Source organism: Coturnix japonica, chromosome 18 (assembly GCF_054131305.1).
Source record: "Coturnix japonica strain WE chromosome 18, WE-NBRP24, whole genome shotgun sequence".
Taxonomy (NCBI): Eukaryota; Metazoa; Chordata; class Aves; order Galliformes; family Phasianidae; genus Coturnix; species Coturnix japonica.
Genome location: NC_140680.1, coordinates 13,543,838 through 13,568,670, shown reverse-complemented (window position 1 = coordinate 13,568,670; position 24,833 = coordinate 13,543,838). Strand labels below are relative to the sequence as shown.

At 53.1% G+C, this 24,833-nt stretch overlaps 1 protein-coding gene across 2 annotated transcripts in view; it reads left to right on the top strand.

Annotated features, from left to right (window-relative positions):
- PCDH1 (protocadherin 1) overlaps positions 1–22,633 on the top strand; it is a 47,936-nt gene extending 25,303 nt beyond the window's left edge. Inside the window, exons 5-6 of one of the 2 annotated variants that reach the window (XM_085518960.1) lie at positions 17,444–17,485; positions 18,778–22,633. In XM_085518960.1, coding sequence (XP_085375086.1) covers positions 17,444–17,469 — 26 coding nt within the window. In that variant the 3' untranslated portion in view covers positions 17,470–17,485; positions 18,778–22,633. The remainder of the gene's footprint in view (positions 1–17,443; positions 17,486–18,777) is intronic. The other variant, XM_085518959.1, reaches the window with a different exon arrangement.
- Positions 22,634–24,833: the final 2,200 nt, after the last annotated feature.

The following is a 24,833-nucleotide window of genomic DNA, read 5'->3' as shown; positions in this document are numbered from 1 at the left end:
AGGCTTTCATCTAGTTATAAATATCCAACATAACAGGGCTTCCATTGCTTTCTCCAGGAGATTATCCCTGCAGCCGAACCAATCTGATAAGCAAGTATGCAAGGCTATTTATAGCTCTTCAACTGGAAGACAGATCCATGCCTTTTCTTTGTAGATGGTTCTTCACTTGATTAACACACATATCAGTGTCCTCCTTTTTTGGACACCTTTTACTGTGCAGACTGCAGTAAAATGCTGTATTGCAGGGGCTGAGCCAGGTCCTTTTCAGGAGGAATTACGATCTTACTGATGAAGACTTCTCCAATATCTTGGCACTGATGCGCCAGCTCCGCAGTCATCACAGGCATTTGTCATCCCTGGTATTTCACCTAGATGCCCACTGCTTCCTCCCCAGCATTTTGCCATGCTGCTATCTGCTCCTATGAGGTTTCTGAGTTTAATCTCCTACTTGGCCACCAGTTGCTTTCGCTGGAGACATCTGTTCCCACCATCTAATTAAGCGAGGCTTTGCTGAGGAGTGGTCCTGCTCTGCAAAGGGTCTTCCCCATTACAGTGTATGCAGAGGTTGGGTGATGCAAGTGCTGGTATCTCTTTCTCCTCTGGTGAAATTTTAGTGGGATCGCTGTTCCAAGCCATGCAATTTGGAGAATGTTACATAAAGGCTTTGAGAAAATTAGGAGTTGCTATGTGAAGGCTGTTTCATTCTGCTCCTGTGTGGTATGGAGGTACTCAAGATGGCAGTACAGTGGTTAAAGTATTCCTGAGCTGCATTCTTTTGCCCAGAGAACAGGGGCAAATGTTTAATTTGTTTCATCCCTATTATTTAAAGTGGGGACCCCATGCCACTCTTAATGCATGCCATTACAACCCCGCACTGAATATGTAATTAACAACCATCCCATGAGCTTTTGCAATGCACTTAGTGCAGCAGTATCTGTACTTCACAGATGTTAATGAGCCCATCTTACAGCTCCCCTTCCAGGGAGGCAACACCACCATGGGTGAGAAATGAAATGGGAAAAGATAATCTGAGTTTTCTGAGCTGCTTGCTGGCTCTGGGTGGATGAACAGGCGTTGCTCAGGCGCTCAGTGCTTAGAGGGCAAGCGCTGCTGCAGGATCCTGGTGCCACTGAGTAGCAGCTCAGCTGCGGGCAGAGGGCAAAGCACTGGATGCCTCTGGGCAGCTGCTGACGCATGAGGCGAGAGCAGTGCATCATTGAGAGGCTGTGACAGGGCTGGATGCAATAACCTCGCTCTTGGTTCATAGCTATGGGCTTTTCATAGAATCACAGAATCACCAAGGTTGGAAAAGACCTAAAAGATCATCCAGTCCAACTGTTCACCTATTACCAATAGCTCCCAACAAAACCAACCTTTTTTTCTCAAGGTCTCCAGCCTCTTTCGTACTCATAAGCACAGCTGTTGAGTGAGTGAGATGAGGTAGGGTTCCATGGGTTTGGCTGCTGGACTTAATGAAGAAAGCTCCCTCAGTCCCGATTTCCCTCTGTTTTGAGGAAGACTGGCAAATTGATACGTTGTGAAGCCAGGAGGAGCAGCTCATCTGATCCTCTTATGATATGGGTCATAGAATTCCACCCTGTGCATTGTGTGTCTGGCTGGGTCTAAGCAGCAGCTCTCTGGCAGCGGATCCAGCTGTGGTAGCTGGTGAAGACCAGTGTGCTTCATCCTCACTGGGACAGCCCAGACATTGATCCTCTCTGACCCAATCTAACAAACCTTTATTTGAATTCCACTTGAGCATCCCTAGCTTCCATTTCTTCCCATTGAACTCGACAGTACCAGGAGATGCTCCACATCATACATGCTTGTAGATCACATGAGAGCAAGTCAGTGCTTAAAGATCTCTTTGATAGAGTCAAAAACCAAGTGAAGTCTCTTCCCATGAGCAGAGCTGAGGCAAGACATTTTGGCAGCCACCTTCCCTCCCAACCTTCCTTGGGCTCCTCCCAGCTGCTGCCATCTGCTCCCAGTGCCACCACAGACCCGCAGCCCTGCTCCTGGGCAGCAGCAACATCTGGCAGGGCTTGGCTGTGCGCACTGCGTTTTGGCAACCCTTCCAAGGGCTGCCTGGGAGACTTCTCTTCCTGCTTCCCTTTGCCGCACTTCTGAATGTAGCTCATGTCCTCCTTTCCTATCATTTTTGTCTCTGCATGCCCTCCCATTTGCCAACAACCTTCTATCAGTGTGGATGTGTCCAGATGATAGCCCACGGCTCACCAGCAGCATCCGCAGCTCCACCAAGCACCGATATGACACGGCTGCTAGCACTTAGAATATAGCCTTGCACCAGTCATGTGTGCCCTTTGTTTGCAAACCGAGCTGCCTGTGGCCAGTGCTGGGCTGGGAGCAGCATCTGCCCTGAGTGGAGATGGGCAGCCCAGGGGAGCCCTCCTATCATCACTGTGCTCCTAGTGATAAGATGACTTTGCAGCACCGGGCAGCTTCTATCTCCCATCTCCTACTTCATTTCAGCTTGGTCATGAGCTTCTTTCTAAGCTTCTCGCTATTATTGTTCTGCTCCTCCCCGCCAGCAGCTGGGACGAGAAAATGATTTTGTCTCCTCCAACACAGATCTGCCAGAATGAAGTCTCTAGATCTAAAACCCTATTCTTCTTTCTTGCATTATCTTTAAATGTCCCTTTTGTCTCGCGGAAACTGTTCCAGGCACATGTTCAGTCTGCGGATTTTTTGCCTTTTTTTTCTCCCCTCAAACACACCCTGCAGCATTTTTGCTTTGTTGCAGAGGAATGCTTTGCCCAGACTCCCCTCCTTGCTGTGGGATTCTGGCTGGTGCTGTGCTGCTCCCAGTCCAGCACCAGTAAGCCTGGCCAGGATGCCAATACAGATCTCTTAAAGAGAAATCTCACCTTGTTGGAGGAAGATGGGGTGGACAATAAGGAAACATGGTTCTTTGGCTGGCACTACATGTCAGCATCCCCTCTGATAGCCTGAGGTCACCTATATTGACTTGGGTCTCCCTAGTGTTTGGACTCAGCACCAAGAGAAGGCAGTGAGATTTGGTTGGTGGGATTTTGTTTTATTAAACCGTAGCTTTCTCCTTTACAACTCTTCAGGGCTGGAATTATTTATTGTAGATGTTTCATCATCACTAGTGGATTTCAGACCCTGTTCTCATTCAGGGTAGGCATGATGACGATCTCTCTATGATCATAGAATCTCAGAACTGTTTGAGTTGGAAGGGTTCTTTACAGCTCATCCAACTCCTGCAATGAACAGGGACATCTACAGCTCCATTAGATGCTCAGAGCCTCATCCAGTCTGACCTTGACTGTCTCTAAAGATGGGACACCCACTGCATCTATGGACAGCCAGTTCCAGTGCATCACCATCTTCCACATCTCATCTACTTCTACAGATTACTTCTGGGTTTCTCAGCGCTCCTCAAGCCCACAGACATCTGCACATCTTTATAAGAAATCCTGAGCTTCTCTGCTTTCTTCACACAAAGTCTGTCCATCCCATAAGACAGGTTCTGATTTTCCTAATAGCTACTGAAGGGCAACGTGAGAAAAGATTCTTATCAGGAGAAACAGCATCTGAGAGACTGCAAATGGCCGCGGATTACACCATCTTGGTTTCAACATGCCACCTCTGTCTGAGACGTCATTTCAAACTTGTTCTCACCCTTATTTCCTCCTTTCCCTGTTTTCCAGCACTTGTGCCTGGGTAAAATGTCTCTTACAGAAGTCACTGAGGTCAGGGTGGTTGTGGCATGCCACGTCAGCCATGTCACCTTCCTTAATTGTACCGAGGTGAACAGGGTACAGCTGTTTTTCTGCCTCAGACTCAGTAACAAATACATGTCTACCAGCTAGAGAGAATGCCTTTAATCCTCCCAAGACCTTCTAACGAAGATGCCACTTGCTTCAGAGGCTGTCCAAAATAGCTTCAATAATTCATTTGACATTCTCTTCTTTGTCTCCCAGGATTACGTGGTGATATACATGTAAGATTGTCCTCAAGTTCTCCAAAGATCCTTGGCAGATCCCAGACCTCCCTAGAGGCATTATTTAGTTGAAGGAGCCACGTTTCCTTCTTGGATTCTTATGGCTTTTTTCACCCTTTTTGTCCCTGAGCTGTGACTGGAGCTTATGAAGAATCTGGGTTGAATGATCTCTCTGTGTCAATTGCTCCTAAACTTTTGGCCTGAGTCTTTAGTTGTGTGCTCAGTAAGGTGTTTGCCTCCTCTTTAAATGTGGTTTCTCTGGTATGTTCCGATAGGGCCCCTCCATCTTCTGTTTGACCCAATTTTCCTTCCTTACCTTTAAGCTACTACATATAGTCCCTGCAGATACTGATGCTTGCAATATTTGCGGTCCTCGCTCCATCACCTTTCCAGCAGATGAGAGCAGACCTGGTGATGCCATGTAGCTGCAGGGCAGGAATGCTTTCCTCCACCACTGCATCCCAGCCGGGTTGAAGCTGGGTCCCAGCTCTGTAGCATTAAAGCAGGGAGATCTTCACCTTCACACTGTGGTTCCAAGCAGAGCTGTAGGGTGCTGTGATGTGTAGGCTACTGCACCGTAATTACATAGGATTTTTTTTTTGCCATTGCCTGGCAATGGCTGCAGATGCCTAAGCACAATGGTCATCAGCAGCTATTCTTATCTGCACCATGTCTGAGCACCGTTTCTTTGCCTTGGTACAAAGTCTATTTGCCAAAGAATAGACAGTCATTCCCAAACTATTTGTGGGTTCAACGCAAGGTCACTAGACTTGGTTACTGGAAGCAGTCTGGAGGGTTGGGCCCCTTCTTCAGTGCTCCTTAGAATGACAGGTTGGGCAAAGCAACTTCAGGCTTCAGAATATTCATTAAAACAGGGCTGGAGCCCCCAGGCTCGGTCCTGTTTTGCTGCCAGTGCCCTGTGTGCTGTTAGCAAGAGCACCAGCACAGGCAGTGCCCTCCTCCACGGTGCTTTGCTCATCCCTGTCCCTGTGCCATGTGCCCTGCTATGCCAGCACAGCTGCCTGGCAGCATGCAGCAGTTTTGCTCGGTCACTGCTTCTTTTTGCCGGCTCCCTCTGAGCAATTTTCCCATCCTGACTCCACCAAGAGCAGGACCTGCAAAGGGACCGTGAGCAGCCAGAGGTTGGTATTCAGATCCGGCAAGTCTAAGGCAGAATAAGCAACCAAGAGTAAAAGCAATAGACAATTTAGATCCCTCAGCGGTCCCAGACTATTTGTTGTTTTCAAAGAGCTGCTCCCTTAGAAAGCTCCTTTTGAAGTAATTTGACACGTCGTTTCCAGCTCCTCTATGATCTACCTTGGTTATTTCCCCTTTATCTGCCTCGGAGAGCACCTGAATGTCTCTATAAACCTGCCAGTGCCTCCTCCCATGCAAGGGGACTTGCATTAGTGCAGGATTTAAACTTAATGCCCGAGAAGCTTATGAAGTCTCCCATTTGAGCTTCTCGAGGACTTCACACTGCATTTTTTTCTCATAAAAATAGCATGTGCCTGAGTTTGAAGGATTGGTCAGCTGCAGATCCCTCAGATGGAAAATCCCTCTTGTCGGCGTGAGATAGAGGATAAGGGATTCATTCCTGTCCCCAGTGAAATCAATGCGAGCTTTGCTATTGAGACAGGTCAAATGTCAGTCTCAGTTGTTCACTCTTCCCTGGGATTTTATCCTTTGTGCTCGCACTATCAATGAATCTCTCTTCCTGTCTCCTTCCCACACGCTCTCATCCATCCTGATTTGAAGTCACCTCCATTAAGTGGTTGTAACGCCAGCTCTTTGCTTTACTTGCAGAGAGGACACTCCATAAATCTAACATTAGTCATGGCATCTGGCGAGAGCTACCCAGGATAGGCCGCTTTGACTCAGAGGTTATCTAACCGTATCAGCCCCCGCATTTGCCTTCCTCTCAGGGAGCCCAGGCTCCCTGGCAGGATCTAGGGCTGGTTTAGTGTGTGCTGATGCAGACCTGCAATTTGTTCAGGACTTCCTATAGGAGCAGCAGAGCAATCAGCTCCTTGCTTCCAGGCTTATGTGGTCACACCTGAGCTCCCTCTTCACCTCCTGGTGCAAGCAGGACAGCAAGCACTCTGTAGTCACCTGCACATCAGGTCCCTTGTTGTTCTTCATGGTGGGTGGGATCTCTGTTCCCTGGTAGATGCATCCAGGTGTGTCTCCATCAGGAGGTGGAGGAAGGGCTGTGCACTCCCACTGAGTTATTGGGCTTCCCAGGTAACCTGCAGTGGCCTCCAGATGGGCTTCTCATAGGAAGGGAGAGCTGCAGTTCAGAGGAACACAGAGCCACAGATTACACCCGATTGGAGGGGATCAACAGGAATCACCAAGTCCAACTCCTGGCCCCACACTGCACCACCCAAAACCTAAACCATATGTCTGAAAATGTTGTTCAAGTGCTTCCTTTGCTGTGGCAGCTCAGGGCTGTGCCCAGTGCCCTGGGGGGTTTGTTCCATGCCCACCACCCTCTGGTGCAGAACTCCTTCCTAACACCCAGCCTGACTCACTCCTCATGTAGCTCCATGCCGTTCTCTTAGGTCCTGTTCATAATTACCAGGCACTTGTGGACTCACCAAGTCCTACCCAGGCACTGCCCTACTGCTGAATATGAAGAGCCAGAGCTTGTTCTTGGGCCTTAGAGCCAACCAGTGTGGCACAGCTCATGTTCTTTGGGCTGAACTCTCTTGGTTGGAGTGACTTCACCCATCCTGCTCATTGGGAAGGGCTCCTCCATGGGGCTCACCCCAGGCTGTGCCCAGGTTCTGTCTGGCAGAGATGCTCAGTGCTGGGTAAAGCCAGTCTATCTGCAAAAACAGCCTTGGGGATGAGGATTGTGCTGGTGATGGTTTTTGGAGCAGCTGGGATTTATGGCCAAGGCCATTATTGGAGGGTGAGACCTGGCTGAACTGACTGCACTTACAGCCATTTAGGGGAACAAGCATGTCGGGAATGAAGCAGTTTGGCTGGTCTGTGTGTGAGAGAGGACCTGTGCCTCTGGTTCAGGTGGTCATTTACTTGTTGAGGTTGTAAATGGTGCAATGTTCTTACGCGGATGGCCATCAACCCATTGGGTGAGGTGTGGTGCTGGGGCTGAAAAGGGCACGAGTTCATAAAAGCAGCAGTTCTCAATCAGTTATATGGCTGTGTCTGCTTTACAGCAGTGTTGCTTGGAAATGAACAAGCCAGGAGGCAGTGAGAGCAAGGAGAGAATTAGGATCTGGTCTTTGCTCAGGGATATGTCAGAACAGCATGGCGTGGTGTTTTATGGCTGCTGGGGAGAGAGAAGATGGAGTAAGGAATGTAAAATGACAGAGAGTCAGTAGATGTGATATTTGCCTGATGTATTTTGCTAGTAATTAGTATAATGCCAATTAAACGTAAGTAATCTTTTCTTCTGCTGTATAAGTTATTGCTTGAAAATATGCCAGCTAAAACCAAGATATTACGCTTTGAGAGGTAGGGAGGTCTCTGTTCCTTGAGGATCTCTAGATGAAATTACCCAGACAACAGGGATCTCGACAAAAGCGAGGCTTATGATTATCTGGAAGGAAAATGAATAAAAGCCAAAGAAATCGCAGATTCTGTGTCTGGCTGCTCATTAGCCACACAGGAAGGGCACCCACAGAGACACACCAGGGAGAGAAAGCAAACATCTCACTCCTGGATACAGCGCTTCGCCAGCATTGTTCCCCATTGCCTCCCTCAGCCTTGCCGTGCTTGCTCTGCTCTCCCCTGGCACTGCCCACATGCATTTATCCTCCTCCCAGCCCAGTTTTCCCTTTGCTGACCCATTCGATGAGGCTCAACACTTGGGCTGATTTGCCCCTTTGTTCTCAGGGACATCAGCCTCCTTAATGATGATTAATAGTTTCCTTCAAAGGGTCAGTGGCTGATCTTAGACATCTCGATTCACAGATGCTTCTGAGGTCTCTACCTGGCTAATCTGGGGCTTCTCTTTTGAGCAGGTCTGCCGCTGTTTCTCTCAGTGCTATACATTCATTTTCTATCGAGCTATAAGGAGCAGAAGTGCTACTATTATCTCCTTTTGAAAAACAACCTGTACAAATCTTTCCCTTGCACTGATTCTGGAAGGTTTCATGCATCTCTGTTGGACCGTGAAATCAAAATCTCCTCCTGATAGTCCAACTGTTTGCTCATGCTGTGCTCTGAGGGTGATGGAACCGGCAAATCCCTTCAGCCACTGTGCCTCAAACGCCAGATGAGGCTGTGTCCCCACCGCCCCTTCAGGTATAGGCCCTGTGTTCATTAAAGCACATGGTATATCTACTCAGTACCTCCAGGACTCCCTCCAGGGTGCAGACCTGACTGTACCCAACCTGCAGCACTTGAGATCTGCAGCATCCAGTGGTAGTGGGGTCGGTGCTCCCTCTCTGATGGCATTAGCCTTCTTGTTCCTGCCGTCCTACAAGAGTATCATCCCAATAGCAAACATAGGGCACAGCAGTGGCTCATCAGCATCTGGTGGATATTCTTTTTGCCCATATCTTCCCGCTCAGAGCCCTTCTGGCTCTATTCCCCACTCCAACCCCTCCCCATTCTCAGAGATGTGCCTATGCCCTCCTATGCGTTCTCACGTTTGCGAGCTGCAGTGGCGCTGACACCTCCCATTTTTCCATGATCAGAAGGCACCTCCCCACGCACATCCCTGAGCCGCATCCCTCAGCCCCTCCGCTAGCAGGACGGCAAGCAGTGTGATCCACAAACGTCACCCACCTGGCCTCATTCCTTGGCACGTGCACAGTGAGTGCGCTGCTCCTGCCGTGTGCCAGTTGCTAACCCCCTCCCATTCGGCTTCCACTGCGGATTTCCACCCTGCCATCACGTGGATGTTGAAGGAGTGAGCAATGCACACTTCTGGTGCTCCTCAGCACAGATCAGAGGCATGGCTTCCCCTGCATGGGCTGCCCTTGTCCTTCAGCAGCCTCACACCCTTCTCTGGTGATGGTGAACCCATCCTGTGTTTTTCAGGAAGGTCTTGGACGTGATGATCCCCAGATGTCCATTCCAACCCCTACAATCCTATGATCTGTATGCAATTGAGCACACTCTACCTGCTCCTTTCCTCTTCTCAAACCTTGTTTCCTTTTCTCTGCAGTAGGCACTTCAGAGAGCCGCCAGCCCCCAGCTATTTCAGGGCAATATCCCATAACTGCATTGGGTTTCACACTGGGTGCTCTGAGGCTGGTGGTGGCACCCAACCCTGTGTTCATTAGACCTCCTCACAGGGCACCACAGGCAGCATCCACTCAAAGGTATGCACACCAACCTGTGCCACCAATCCTAATCTCAGTCCCTTAGGCTCAGCCTTACCCGGGGCTGCTTCTCCTCCTCCCCAGCCCCATGTCTCCTGCTGGGGAGAGGAGCTGTCTGCCTGCAGCCCCCTCACACCAAGTTGTGCTTCCATTTGTCACTCAACACCTAGGTGACTCCTAAGGCCTTGAGCAGCGCTTTGTGTTCAGCTCCCTGCTCCCCCCCCCCAAGAACAATTTCCCCTGATTCATTGTCCTGCTAGCGAAAGATTATTAAATTGTTGATGGAGCTTAACAAAGGTTTTGTTCAAAGGCAGACTCGTGAATGCCAGTTCTTTTCTCCTTGACACAAGAGCCGCAATAATGCTTCACAATGAACAGCAGCCACCCAGGCATGGGCACGGTGGTCATAAAGCCACATGTCCCCAAGTCCCCATACCCCCCTCCCCAGCCCCCCAGGATGTTCTCCAAGCTGCCCACATGCAAACCTTCCAGTGAGGTCCAAAACCTACAGCCAGTTCACACTGTTTATCTGTTGTTCTCATGTGAATCATTGCCGGGATGCCGGGAGGATGGAGGAGCTGGGAGTTGGGCTCATGGTGCTGGCACGAGGCTGGCACTGCTGCTCCCGTCCCCCACCCTCTCCCACCGCAGCCTCCGCAACCCGCAGCGGGGATCATTAGAGAGGCTGCGCAGCCTCGGGCTGCTTGACATTTAGCATTATTCAGGCTTATTTTCTATTGCTTATCACTTCAGCAGATTTCTAACACTAAAGCTTAAATTTTCCATGCTGGGTTTCCCTCAGGTTCGTTCCTTTTTCTTTCCTCGGTTTTTCTCTTTTTCTTAAGTTTTAGCAAAGGTGTTCCAGCTGTTTTGTGAGAACAAGGTATGCAGCCTCAGCCCTGCTAACAAACCGCTTATAAGAATTCCCTTTCAAGACACATTAGCTTAAATACGCTTCAGAAGGGAGGTGTGGAATTTGGCATAGCAGCCGCCAGCGTCGGCTGGGGGTTGTTTGCCCCCAAAGGGCCAAACTTCTCACTGTCAATGCACAGCCCCACGGAGCTGCACCCACGCATTGTTTTGTGCCCTCTGAGCAGCATCGTGCTCCAGCACAGCCCTTGTGCAAACTCGGTCCCCCTAGCAACCCTGGCACAGGAGCTCTGGGTACATCCTCCTTGCACAGTCCCCTTTCACAGCACTTCTGGTGTCCTCAGATTGTTTTTGGGGTGCTGTGGGACATGGGATGCTTCTTACTGATGGGAGGGTTTGGCTCCAAGGGACTCTTCTCCCCAGTGTTGGCCTTCCCAGGGTATATTCCCTGCCCTCATCCCGTTCCCCGCAGTGGCTGACTCAAGCTCCACTGCCCTCCCTGATGAGCTGCTGCCAGGAAGGGAAGCATGGCTGCAGCTTTAATTAAATGATAAGGGCAGAGCCCCGGAAGTGTGGAGATAAGTGCAGTGGTGTCTGCCACCACACTTGCTTGGGCTCTTTCTAATTAGCTCAGAGAAACTCTGTAGAGGATGGTTAACCCTTGGAGGGAGGCAGATGCAGCCTGAGGCTTGGGGTGCTGCAGGTCACACGGGGGCTAAGAAGTCACCTCCGTGTGCCAGAACACCTTTCCCGGGCTCAGTTGTGAGGTGAAGCTCTAGGATCAGCCATACATGCTCCTTCTGTAAGAAGCATTTGGTGCTTTAATGCATCCCATGCCAGGCTGCTGTGCTCATCCCCTCCTGGGAGCAGTGGCAAGGGCTCAGGAACCATGGGATAGGACTTCAGTCCTCCTCAGAAGTTGTGGGAGGGCAGAAAGGAGATGGGGTAAGAGGCTGTGTATGGGGAGATGTCAGCAACACATAATGATGAAAACCAGGAGATCACAGGGACTGGATGCCATAAGATCCCTGACCCCTGCTCTCCTGCTAATCACCCTCTGGGGGCCAGAGAAGGGCTTCTCTGCTGTGGGCACTCCATTGCTCAGGCAGGCAGCTGGGGCTCTGCTCCTCCTGAGAGCCCCATCTCATTGTCTGCATGTGTCCTTGCATCCCTGGAGAGCTCAAATGGGACAGGAGAGCAGGCCAGCCCCACAAATGGGCCCAAATGGGAAACTCTGGGAGGAATACTGTGCACAGGAGGTGTTGGCAAAGGCCAAGTGGGAATGGTGCACGCAGTGATTGTGTCGGTATTTGGGCAGCAGGAATGTGCATCAGAGGCATGCATGCGCTAAGAGCCCCTGGGGATGGCAGGTGTTGTTCCCTGCCTGTTTACATAACTGTCATTAGCCCTCACAAGAGAGGATGCAAAAGCCAGAAGGGGAGGAACGGGCAGCCTGCAGCGACAAGGGCAGATGAACCAGCTGGGGACATTGAGTCCCACCTCCCAAAGGTACTGCAGCAGCTGGTGCTCACCTGACCAGCCACCCAGCCAGGTGATATGGGGGCATGTGGGGAGGTGGGGAAGGGCTTTGGCTATGGCACAGTTTGGTTTGGGTACTGCAGGGTTCCGTGACCCTCCTGGAGATTATTTGGTGTATATCTGTTGTTTGTAGGTGCTGTGAGAAGTTCTCACTTGGCAAAAGGACAGTGCTGGGGCAATATAGGCAGTAGGGCTTCATATCATAGGTAGGCTTGACACTGTCCCTTATTGCAGAATTATAGAATAACTAAAGTTGGAAAAGACCACTAAGATTGTGTCGTCCAACCCCAACCCACCCCACAATTAACCACGTCCCTCAGTGCCACATCTACACAATTCCTGAACACCCCCGGGGTTGGTGACCCCACCAACCATCCACCACCTCCCTGGGCAGCCCGTGCCAATGCATCACGGCTCTGTTGGTGAATAAATTGTTCCTAATATAAACCCAAACCTCCCTTGGCACTACTTAAGGCTGTTACCTCTTGCCCTGTGCACAGCATCAGTGAGGAGGATTGCTCAGTAATGCCCACTGCTTGAGTCTGCTTTCAGCTGCTTGGAGTTTTGGCAAACTTTAATTGCAAGCAAACAGTTTTGCATGGTGGGCATCTGCCGCTTACCACATGATTTGAAAAGCATCATTGAAATCTGTCCTGATTGCTCATTTCCAAGAGGAGGCAGGAAAGGAAATAGCTGGTTTAGCTCACTGGTAAAGGAATCCTGGCTGCCCCCCCCAGCCCCATGCTTTGAAGACGCAATTTGCTGTGATCTCCTGACCCCTTCATTGCGCCTTCTTTGCTTTCTGCAGCCCGTAGGGTGGAGTCCTGATGGCAGAGCCTCTCCTCGCAGCCCAAACCTGCTGCACCACCCAGTGTCCCATCCCCTTTATTGGAGGACCCCACAAAAGGGGAACTGTTCTCCACCAGCCAGTGCCTCTGGTCTGTATCACAAAGCGGATTTGTAAGAAGTGAATTAAAACTACAGGGACAAACCTAATTTTGGCATTTTCTAACCTTTGAACCCCCCTAATCCTATTAAGGTACTTCTTAATGTCATTATTCTGTAATTTAATGTAATAATTCTGCTTTTTATAGTCCCACAAAGGTTGAAACCCTGTGGTGCCAGGGCAGGAGATCATCCAAGCAGCACCACAAGCACAGACTGTGTGACAGGGGATGGGATTTTCTTCCCTGGGTGTTACAGGGATTGCAAGTGGCCATTTTGGAGGTCTTCCCCTGAGCCGCAGCCATCAGTTCAGATACTCCCAGTGCCGGCGGTGCAAATAGCCATTCCAGTGTCTGTGGGCCATGGGCTGCAGGCACAGCAGCAGTGGGAGGTGGCCCTGAAGCTCCAGAAGCAAAGGGAAGAGATGGGAGATGCACCCCAGGGACCAAAGTGCGGAGTGGGGATAACATGGTTCAGCATTCTGCTACCTGTGCTGGTGATGTTAGGGTTGGTGGGTGCATCTGTCCCCATGAGTGACACACTGGTTCTGCTGTGATAACCTTGGTGGGATTTGGGAAGTCGTTTGCTTCAGCTCTGCAGCTCGTATGTGCTGCTGTAATACACTCTGATTCACTCTGTGTGTGCATCTGGGTGCAGACAAGCCATTGTGTTCAGAGCAAGCTGTCTGCACTGGTGTTTAGCCACCATTATTCAGCATTCAGGCAGTGCTGCAGGGTCTGGGGGAGATGGCTATGTGTGCTCTGTCTGCTGGCTTGGGTGTGTAGGAGAAACCCATCTATGTGCTGGCATCAGAGCTGCACCTCTCTCGGTATTTATTGAGAGCACTGGTGTTGCTCTCCATGGCCTGAGAAGTGTTAGGTGTGGTGCTGAGCTGCAGCAACCAACCGGATGGGCACCAGCGGGTCACTCTCAGATACCAGGAACCATCTGTCTGCATGTGTCATGATGGTGTTAAGTTTGGAAAGCCATCTGCCTGGGTGATGTCGTGTTAGAATCTGTCCCCAGAGCCGTCTGTCTGGGTGTTGCAGTGCGAGGAATGGTCCTGCAAACCGTCTGCCCAGGTGCTGTGGGGACAGCATTAGCTCAGTCCAGGAAAATAGGGGCTGACGTGGTCGGTGTGGAGAGCTCTGCTGCTGCTCTCAGCTTCTGATATTTCTCTGCTCATCGATCTCTGGAGCATCACTGTGGAAACGGGCACAGCTCCAGCAGCCTTTCCCTGAGGCCTGGAAAGTGAAATCAGGATTGTGCTGGTGCTGCCTCAGAGGCAGAGGGCATCTGGTGGTGGCCATGTGCTGCTGGGTGGGAACTGGGGACCAGGAGGGATGGGTGTGTGCTGCAGGGGGGGGGACTGTGATGCTGCAGCCCCCCTGTATCTAGAGGATGAGCATCCACTTGTCGTGTTCCCATAAAGGAGATCTGGGGTCTGCATTTTGCAGAGCAGCTCAGAGCTCTGCAGCCACCTCCCAGCTCCCAAAAGCCCTCTGAAGGGGAAGGGGCAATGGAAGGAGCCCTCGAGTTCTGTGCATCAAAGGGATCGCATGCAGAGCCAAATGTGGCAGGGAGCAGGGGATGGGCTGCTGAGAACCTGCTGCTCCAGCGGTGCAGGGGGAAGACATGGAGAAGGCTGAGACAAGAGTGGGAAGGGACCCATACAAAACTATGAAGATACGGGGCTGCTGGTACATAAAAACAGGATTTGGGGGTGCACTATCCATCTAGATGCACTGAGAGGGAGTAAAGAAGCGGGAGCAAAGCATGAAGCAGAAGTGCCTGGAGCAAGTAGCACTGCAGGAGAGAGGTACCTGGAGGGAACAGTGCTGTGAAACATGGTACCTGCAGGACGTGGCAGTGCCTGGAGGGAGGAGAGCGGCAGGGGGTACCTGGAGGAGTGGCAGCACAGAACATGGCACCTGGAGGACGTGGCACTGTGGGGGATCGGTACCCATAGGCAGCAGCGCGGTGGGGAACGGTGCTCACCGGGAATGGCGCAGTGGGGGGACAACACCTGGGGAGAGCATCGCAACGGGGCACAGCACCTGTGGGGAGCAGTGCTGCAGGGAGCCACGCTGCTGGGGAGGGGTACCTGGAGAGAGGGGGAGAATGGCAGCTGGCAATAGGACAGCAGTGTGCAATGGGGAGATGGGGAGAGCACTGCGGGTGGTGGTGCCGATGGGTGTGAGAGCTTCAGGTGGGAACTGGAGGATGTGATGGTGCTGCAATGGCTTTGGTGAGCTAAGGTGGAGCAGGGGAGTGGTACTGGCATGAGGGAGCTGTTGGGATGAGCAGCACTAGGGATCAGCAGATCCCTGGGATGTGGGCAGGGAGGATAGTGATGCTGGAGTGGGATGACATGGAAGGTCAGCGTTGTAAGGGATGTCCCAGCAGTGGTCAGCAGAGCCCTGAGGTCTTGGTGCAGGAAGAGCAGTATTGTCACGTGTCTGCACCAGGGAACAGAGATGGTAAAGCTGCCAACGTCCTGCCTAGGCCAAAAGAAAGCTGTGTGGAAAGAAGTACTTGGCACAGGTGCAGTGCTGCTGGGCTGGCTGGCTGGAGTGGCTGGCTGAGGTTAGATGCTGATGTTCTCTGTGCCATCAGGTGGGGAAGATGACTCTTTGCAATGTAACACTTTGGAAACGCATCCTGCTTTGCCTCCAAGCTGCTTCCCGCATCTTTGCAGCCCCGAGTCTCCCTGCTCCCTCCTTGCATGCTGTGCTTCCTCCTTTTTCCTCCAGGCTTCTTTGCACCCTGCACAGTGCCCTGCTGCCTCCTATTCCCAGACCCACATTCCTCCCTCCCTGAGCTGCTCTGCATCCTCTCACCCCCAAACTCTCAGCCACGTGTGCTACAGCACCCCTGCTCCCCCAGCACTGCACACCAAGCTCTCGGTGATGATGTCTGATGTGAATGGAAGAACCAAACCAGACCATGCACACTGGAGATGCTGGCACAAAACCATGCTCCAGGCTGGCTCTCAGCATGTGTTGAAGATACTTGGCTTATGATGGGTGAGGGACCCCCCAGCCCATCTACTGCAGGAGATGGAAGTGCTGCTGAGTGATGCTGCCTGCTTTTGTCTCCTCCCTAATGGTACTCAAGTGCACTGCTGAAATCCCCCACGAAGAGCAATAACACTACTAGAAGAGCCCTTGCGAGCGAGAAACAGAGAGATAATTAGCAGCAGCACCAATATGTGCCTCATCCCGAAGGAGATGGCCCAGCACAGCCTCCTGCACAAAGAGGTGCCCTGGATGCTGCAGAGCAGGGCTGCGGGAGGGAGCTTCCCCTCCTCCAGCCAGGGCCGGGACCCAGGCGCATCTCTGAATGCATCTCCCATAAAGGCCCTTTTCATCTGGAAAGTTCAAAGGGATGCGACTTTTACTGCCCCGGCTCATTCCTATGCAATGAGGCCGAGCAGCCCCCAGGCAGCCAGAGACAGCCAAGCAATAGAAAGGGGGGAACCAGCGGGTGTGGATGCTCAAACAAGCACCCATCCCTCCGGGCATGGAGATGCTGATAGTGGGATAGGCTGACCCTCTGGGGTGCAGTGAGCAGGCTGTGGGAAATGGTGTCTACACTGACACCGCAGCCAGAACCAGCCCTTTGTGAGCTGAATTCTCACTGCTGCTTACCCCTAAAGAGCTGTGCTTGGTCGTGGTGGCACATTGAACTCCAGCCCACCGGCATGTGCTGAGAATTAGGCCGTGGGGTCGTGTTTGCAGTAAATTGTGGCTATTCAGGAATTGCACCCTGCCCGTTCCCGGGCTCTGGAAGCAGAGCTGGTTGTGCTTGCGGCACATAATGCGCTCCTTTAGCGGGAGAGCTCTGATGCCAGCATCTCACTGCAAGAGACAGCACTGGAAAATGGCTTTCGTGCCAGAAATAAACAATGGGAAAAGCAGAATAAAAGATCCTGAACACCGAGTTCCTGCTTGGCCCTGTGATTTCTCAGCTGCTATTGGCGCGAGGAAATCTCCATGGCTTTGTTTGATGGAGAGGTGGCATTATTTCTGTCCCACGGCATACCACCTTCCCTTGGAGCTGGAGCATCCCATGACATGAACGAGCAGCACCAAGCCCTTCAGGAAGTGGGTATGGTGAGGGCTTGCCCCACTTGTGTACTGGGAAAGGAGATGAGAGGTGTTGCTTGTTGTGCACAAGTGAAAGACAGCACAGCGTGGCCTTGGTCCAACCAACCAGTGGCCATCCTGTTAGTACTGAGGGGTGAAAACAGGGTTTGATTATTTCTATCTGCAGCTCAGAGAAAGAAATGAGGCAGCTCTGCATTTGCCCAGGGAGTAGTACAACAGTTGGTCCATGGCTCTGAGAACATTCCCAAAGACCTTCATAGGCAAGCACAGTTCTCACAGTGACACTTGTGCTTTCTTTGTCTCCTCCGATGCTTGGTCCCTGGCTTTTGCATCCTCCAGCATGAGCATGGCTGTCCCTTGTGCATGAGTTCTTCATGTGTGCCCATCCATGACGCCAAGTGCCCACATAAACCCACTCCAGTGGGTTGTGTCCATGTGTGTACACATCACCGCAAACCAGGTGGCCTTGAGCTCTGCGAGTCAGCTGGGAGGTGAGGATGAAGATGGAGAAACACAGCAATGGCCAAGCAGCTTTGGGAGGCTGGAGCCTGAAGGCAGTGGGTACCACGAGGACATTTTGGGGCTTGCTGCAGTGCAATGGGGAAGGGAGCAGGAGGATCCTAGGGTGGGTGTTTGGAGGTTGGGGCTGTGCACTGATGTGACCCTCTCGTCCTTTTTCTGATCCTCATTAGAGTCCCCTGAGCGGAGCAGGCTGTGAAGGGGTCTGCACGGAGGTATGTCCTTGGGGCTGCTGCCAGGATATCGCAGCCAACGTGTGTGCCAGGGGATGGGAGAGTTTGGGTTGCAGTGGGGATTGTTTTAGGGCAAGACATGTTCCCACACTGGTTTGTCGCTAACTATGCCTCTCTTCCATGCCTATCCTGTTAGCTCTCACATTTGACCCTTTTTACCCATTCCCAGCATCATATGGAGCCTTCTCCCACAGAGACCTCAGTGTTGCTGGTGCATGAAAGCTCTGAAGGTTGACTTGGGATCACCCAAGACCTTAAGCCCTGAGTTGGTGGCGGAAGGATCATGCTAGCAGAGGCAAAGCCTCAGCATAGCATCAAAAGCTCCAATTTGCTTTTTGCTAGGGCTGTGGATCCCTTCAACCCAGCAGCAGCATGAACCCAGACCTGCCAGCAGGTGCCAGAGGGCAGTGATGTATCCCAGGCAGTGGCAGGGGGCTGTGTTATGCCCAAGTGGGGCAGATGGCTCGTGCCTGGAACAGGTCTCGTAGGTGTGCTATAGGAGTGGTGGGAATTTCAAGTCAGGGCCTCTGGAGACTCTTGGCAAGAGCAGCAAGAGCCTGGAAACCTCTGGCATAGAGGACACAAGGCAATGACCTGGTGCTGCTGATGGCCAGAGCTTCCCACAAGGAGGAGATGCCTTCAGATACCTGGAGATCTGGGAAGGTGTTTGGTACACTGAGAGGTTTGAATGCTTCTGGGACAGGGATTCATGGGTGTCTGACCTCTCTGGGGGTAGGTGTTGGATTGCCCAGGTTTGCTTTGCTCAAGTGTCAGACTCTGAGAGACTGGGAGATGGCTGAGGTCCTCTAGTTAGGCTTGGGAAGGAACTTCCAGTGGGTCTTTGGAATGCCTAGTGAGGAGCAGGGCTGGATGTACTCAGGGCAGTGAAAAAAACCCAGCAAGTCTGGGGTACTTCCTTAACAACTGATATGGCATGGGGTGTCTGATGGGGCTGGACCGAATGGTTCATGACTCCTAGGGTGGGCTCAGTGAGCTCTGCTGCATTATGATCCTACCTGCTCCCACTGTAGGGTGCTCATCCCCAGGGACAAAGCTGTTAGGAATTCTGAGTTCTCTGCTTACATTCCTCATGTCTATGTGTTCACCTGTCCCCTTCCTCTCAGCATCTGCTCCTCTTCCCAAAGGAGAATCAGTGTCCCTACCTGGTCACCTCTGGGGAGAGGTCCCACCAATGGGAGCTGTGCTCCAGCCTCACCCCACCAACCTGCTGGGCTTGTCCATGCCTAACAATGCTCTTGCTTGCTTCTCTGCAGATCTCCGTCCCCTGCCTGATGTAGCCATGACTGGGACCTGTACCCGGGAGTGCACGGAGTTCGGCCACTCCGACACCTGCTGGATGCCCGGCCAATCCTCCCCCAGCCGCAGGCCCAAGAACGCCCTCAAACTCTCCACTTTTGTGCCTTACCAAGACAGAGGGAGTCAAGAGCAAGTCGGGAATGGCAGCCCCAGACTCTCAGAAGAGCGCAGCACCAAAATGGCCAACCTCCGCCTGCTCCCCACGTACAGTGCCTTCTCCAATAGTAGCCATGAGACCTGCAAGGACTCCCCCATGGAGGAAATTCCTCTCACCCAGACCTCGGACTTCCAGCCAGCCACCACCCCCTCGTCCCAGACCACCAAGAGGGAGATCTACCTGTGAGGCTGGCCCGAGGGGCCAGGAGCAGACATGCTTCTAAGGCCAGCATCCTGGAGGAACATTTGAAACTTGGTTGCTTTACGGGCTTCTGTGGCCGGTTCTGCTCCGGGTGGTGGTGGAGGTGCCCAGAGGCTGCAAGGACAGCGGGCAGGGTGAGGCAGGGACGGAAGGAGCACCTTTAGAACCCATTCCTTGGGTGGGGTGGGAGGGGTGAAGGCATCCGACCCCCAAATTCCCAGCATTTGCAGGTGCGTGTCTCCGAACTGCGTGGTCAGGGAGGCTGGACAGGCTCCTGGTGCGGAGGGCATGGCTGGGGAGGAGGGCTGATGTACCAAAGGTCCATGTAGAGCTGGTGGAGTCCCTGGGGCATAAGATGAGGGTGCCCCCCGTGCACAGGGAGCGAGCTGCCCGGCTCTTTGTTGTAGACTCCTGTAAATACGAACCTTAGGAATGACATTCAAGTCCTGCCTGATTGAAACTTTTTATTGTCCTTGAAACAAAAGACGTTTAAACAAACACACACCCACACACACAAACCCAATCCACAGGGAGCAAGTTCCAGATTTCAATGGTTTGCTGTGTGGAAGAACCCGCGGGAGCGCAGCATCCGGCCCACACTCATGTTCTATATTGTAAATAGAGTTGTGACCAGTCCCTGAAACAGCAGCTGGGGAGCTGGAGGAGAGGGCAGCCCTAGCCAGACTGTAGGGACTCAGCTATTTGTCAGTCTGGATCTCTTTTGGAACGTTGTCACTGTGCCCACAAGCTGCAGGGTCCCTAGGGACTGCCCGGTGCCATAGGCGAGGGCCGTGCCGGGGGTGTCTCTGGTGTCCCAGTGCCCGATGGCCGGAGGAGGGATGGGGACATCCCCAGGCAAGGGACCGGCTGGGTCCGGAGAAGCCCTCAGTCTCACTCCGCTGGCAGGGGGTCATCGACAGCTGTGGCACCTCAGCCCCTCGCCTGGTGCCTCCGCTGGGAACAGGGCTGCTGGTGGGGCCGGCTGTGCCATGCCTTCGACCTCCGTCCTGTCCGCCTGTAAGCCACCATTGCCTTCGTCAGGAGGAGCGTTGTCTCAGGGTCACGCTGGGGGCTGCCGAGCCCCTGACTGCTGGAGTCCCACCGCCCTTAGGCCCCAGGGCCACTCTCACGGGCTCCAGCTTTCTCTTCCATTGCCCAGTTCCCGCTGCCCCGGCCCCCTCTCAGGGGTGACACCGTGCAGACAGTGGGGACGGTGCACCTGGAGATGTGCACACCGCAGAGGGGATGCCCAGGTGCCCTCCTGAGCATCTCTGCCTGCTATTCGGGGGGACCCTGGCAGAAGGGATCTGGGGGACTCACGCCTCATTCCCGGGTCACCCTCCCTGCTTCCCCCCTCCCTGCTGGGATGTGGGGACAGGCTGTGCTGCACCCTTGTTCTTCCCATACTCGCGCATTGCATCGGTCGTCTTCATCTCTGGGATCTTCCTTAGGGAGCGAGGCCAGTGGTAGCTGCAGGACGGTTTCCCCCAGTCTGCACACGGGGAGAGCCCGGGGCCCTTCTTGCCAACAGCTTGACCAGCACAGGGTGCCTGCAGGACCCTCTGCACACCTCCCCTCAGCAGCCCCTCTGAGCAGCTCCTCTCCCTTTGCTTTGGCGGTGCCAGCTCCCTGTGCCCTGCGTGGACACGGTGCCCTAGCCGTGCTCCCCACCTGCCCCAGCACCTCAGGGTGCCAATGGGGGGCAGGACCCCCCTCCTGGCCCCTGCTGCTGCTCCCTACCCAGCGTGGGGTGGGTGTGTGGCTCTGGGGGATGTCCCGCTGGGGGTGCCCGCTCTGCCAGCGGGGCCTCATTCTCCTGGCCTGGCTGCCTGAGCAGGTCATGCTCCTGAACTTGTTTTTAATTGTAGCTCTGTAGTTTCAGGGCCTAACTGGGCAGAATGTGCAATTTGGCCGCACTGGCCAAGATCTCTGACTCCACTGCCAACTCGACTGCTCACACCTCCCCACGGCTCCGGCCGTGTCCAGTGCCCCTCCTGGGGACCCCCCCCCGGCAGAGTCAGATCTGAGGGGTGCTTGTCCAAGAGCAGCTTCCCCAGGCTACTGCCTGTGGGTGGGCTCCCTTCCTTCCACTCGGGGTCACCAGAAGGATCCTGATGCTCCAAGCCCTGTGGCTGGGGTGGCTGTCTTGTCTCCTGGAGCACCTGGCGATGTTCTCAGTGCAAGCGTGTCGCAAACTGGGGAGAAGTGTAGAGGAGATGGGTCCCCAGGGAGCTCAGAGGGGTGGAAGGGGTTGGTACCATGGGAATGGGGCCATTGGGATGGGAAACTCTGGGATAGGTTCTGTGGGTTTGGGTATCATGGGGGTGGATATTGTGTGGATGGGCCTCACAGGGATGAGTGCCATGAGGATGGGAGCCATAAAGATAGGTGCCATTGAGATGGGAGCCATAGGGACGGGTGCAATGGGGATGGGAATCATTGGGATGAGTTCTGTGGAGATGGGTACCAATGGGATGAGTGCCATTGGGAAGAAGATACAGGGGATTACGTGTCTCCTTTGGGGATGCTCAGAGGGTTGGTGGGGCTGGGCCTTTGAGTGCAAGCACAGTGAGGAGAGGAGATGGGTGTTTTGGGGGGTAAGGGTGGATGTATAGTGAGGAAAAGAAAGGACAGAGTGAATGGGTTCTCCACAGGGTGCCAAGGCTGGCAATGGGTCCCTGGGAGGAGAAAACCCTGGACATTTATTCTATAAGGGGCACTGGGAATGGAAGTTGGTATCACTGGGGACTAGTCCTGGGGGTGGGGAAAAAGAAGAGTTGATGTTGGTAAGAAGCTCATTTGCACAATTATAAGCCAGAAGGATAAAGCCTCCATGCACATGGGGGGATACTCCCCATGAGCTCCAGTCTAGACAAGCACAGGGAAGAGGAGGAGGTGGGACGCCTCTGTAGAGGGGCTCACCGCATCTCACACTGCACTAGGACAAGCCAGGGGTAAAACCAAAGGTGGGAGCCAGGGAGCAGGCGGGCTGCGTGGGAAGGATCTAAGCGACCCCTTTGTAGCTCTTCAGTGTTGGTTCTATTTATACGAGATTTCATTTCCTTGCTTGTGATGCCTTGTTTTTTGTACAGTTTTATGTACATGCAGGTGTAGCTTTTCTAAAGGAGAAATCCTACGGCAGAGCAAAGTACCCAACTATTTTTCAGATGGTGACCTATGTCTAAGGCAACTCCTCTTGCTAAGGTTGTATTGCTCTCAATGTGTGATGCATTTCCCTGTGCGGGGAAGGCTTTCGGCCTTGGGCTTGGTTTTCCCCGGGCGCTGTGAGCACAATTGATTCCCTTGTAACTCTTTCTGTTCAGAGCAGTGAGCATGACACCGTCGTGATCCCCTTTCCGTTCTCTCCTGTTCTGTTTGTTTGCTGAGCTGTCAGATGACCAACTCCATTGTAATTAGCCCTTCCTAAAGCTTTACAATAAAAGTGTGAAAACTGGGATGCTGTGCCTGGTGTCTCCTTCCCACATCTCATCTCCCACAGCAGAAAGCACACGCAGGCAGCAAGGAGCCTCCACCTTTGGTCATCCGAGCCCATTTCTCACCCCTCACCCTCTCCTCTACCACACCTCATTTTCTATAGGTTCTTTAGCTCCATCAATTACATCCAGGCCATCTCACAGCAGGAGCAGCTGTTGGGTTTCCCTGCCTGCTCCTGTGCAGATCTCCATGAGGCTTATTGCAGAGGGTGCACATAGGTGCCATGTACAGCTCTTTGCTGAGCTGCAGGGCCAGGGTTTGCCATGGCACCAGGAACAACCTTGGGAGCCACAGACTGTCCCTGGGATGGAAGAGCTACCAAAAGGAGATGATTGTTTGCACAGCAGGGTTTTATAGACCCCTCTTCTACTATCTCCACTCACTCTGAACTCTCCTATTGACCATACAGGGGGGATCCGCTGCTTCTCACCCCAAGAGGCAATGGCCAAGCTGCAATTGAGACAGGGTGGAGGGGTGAGGATCATGACACCAGGGCCACACCTCCAGGTGTCGGGCATCCAGATGTTGCGTGGTGCCAGAACCCCACAGCTGGCACAGAGGCAGGTAGCAAGGAAACCCCCAGGGCTGATAGGACCAACAGGTTCAAGGAGACCATTATGGGGGGCTTCCTAAGCAAAGACCCCATCCCAGGACATCTCTGTCACCCTGGCTTTGCACTGTGCCATCATATCCCCTTCTCCCATTCAGCCCAGGTTGTGCAGCCCCTGGTCACTCCACAGTGTGCCTCCTTCCCCTCTTCTTTCAGCACGGAAACACCTGCTGTTCCTCCTATCTCTCCCTAGCACACCCCCGCCTCTCTCCCTGCACCCATCCATGCAGCAAACCTTCCTCAACCCCTCAGCACAGCCCTGAGCATCCACCCCACTACAGCTGCTCTGGAAACTGTTTGGTTTCCATGGCAATCACTATCGATCAACGGGGATGGGAGGGGATGCTGCTGGGAGGATGCTGCGGCCACCCTGCATGCCTGGGGCTGGCACACACGCCTCCATGTTGCCTGTAAAGTGGGTTTGGGGAGCCCAGGCAGCCCCACTTTGGGAGGGGTGACCTCAGGGTGCTCCCACAGTGCTGGGAATTGGGGGGGTCTGAAATGGAGTTGAGAGATGCAGTCATGGTGTTGGATCCAGGGTAATGTGGGGAGGCAGTGGGGAAGGGCCCCCTGCCTGCTGCCTGGTGGCCTCTCCTGGCTGAGGACATCCAAAAAGGGGCAATGTTGCCAGGTGGGGACAGCATGGGAAGGGGTCCATGTGCTGCATGAGCTTTGGTCTGCCCCAGGTTCTCCAGCACATCTGCTTTAAAATGCCCCTTGCCTCACTGCACTGAAGGGCCTGGGTTTGCTCTGGGAGGGTGCCAGGCCAGGAACTTGAGTTTTGATGGAAATCTCTATTCTATCATCCCCTGAGGGCCCCACCTTGCAGCTTCAGCTGAGCAGCGCTGACAGATTCATCCCCAGTGCTCACAGGGTAGCTCAGATGAGGTTTGGGATCTTTCTGGCTTTGCCTGAGCACAGCAGCACCATCTTCCTAATGGAGACTGCTTCTCCTGGGGCTCTCTCCCAGCAGGGCTCTGCTTAGTAAAATCATTGTGAAGTTTAAATCGATGTTGTCAGTAAGCAGAGGAGATTGTGTTTACTTGGTTCCCTGACTCAGTTCCTCCCTTCTGGCATTCCTGCGAGCCTGAAACAGGGAATTGGGTGAAAATTGCAGAACTGCCTCATCCATTTTCCCTGAACCTTTAAAGAAATACATTGATACTGGGGTAGCAGACTTAGCAGGAGGGTAATGGGAGTCAGCAGAGCTCTGCACAGACCTGGCTGAGGTGGCCAGGTGAGATTTCACACTGTGGTGACTTGGTGGGGGGAGTGACGGGCTGGCAGAGCACTTGCTCCAGCGGTGGCTGCAGATGCACAGCAATAGGGGAACCTGGGGTTTGAATTGGAGGCTCAAACGAGTTGGCAGCGACTGAGGAGCTGTCTCCATCCCTGTGGCAGGGGATGTGTTGTATGCCACGATGTCTGCTTGTTCCTGAGGCACCACAGAGAAGGACTGGCCATGGGGAGGGCAGTGATGGCCTTCACCCTAATAACCCAACAGTGAGATGCTGCAGCAGGAGCAGAATCAGGAGCTGGGGAAGCTCAAA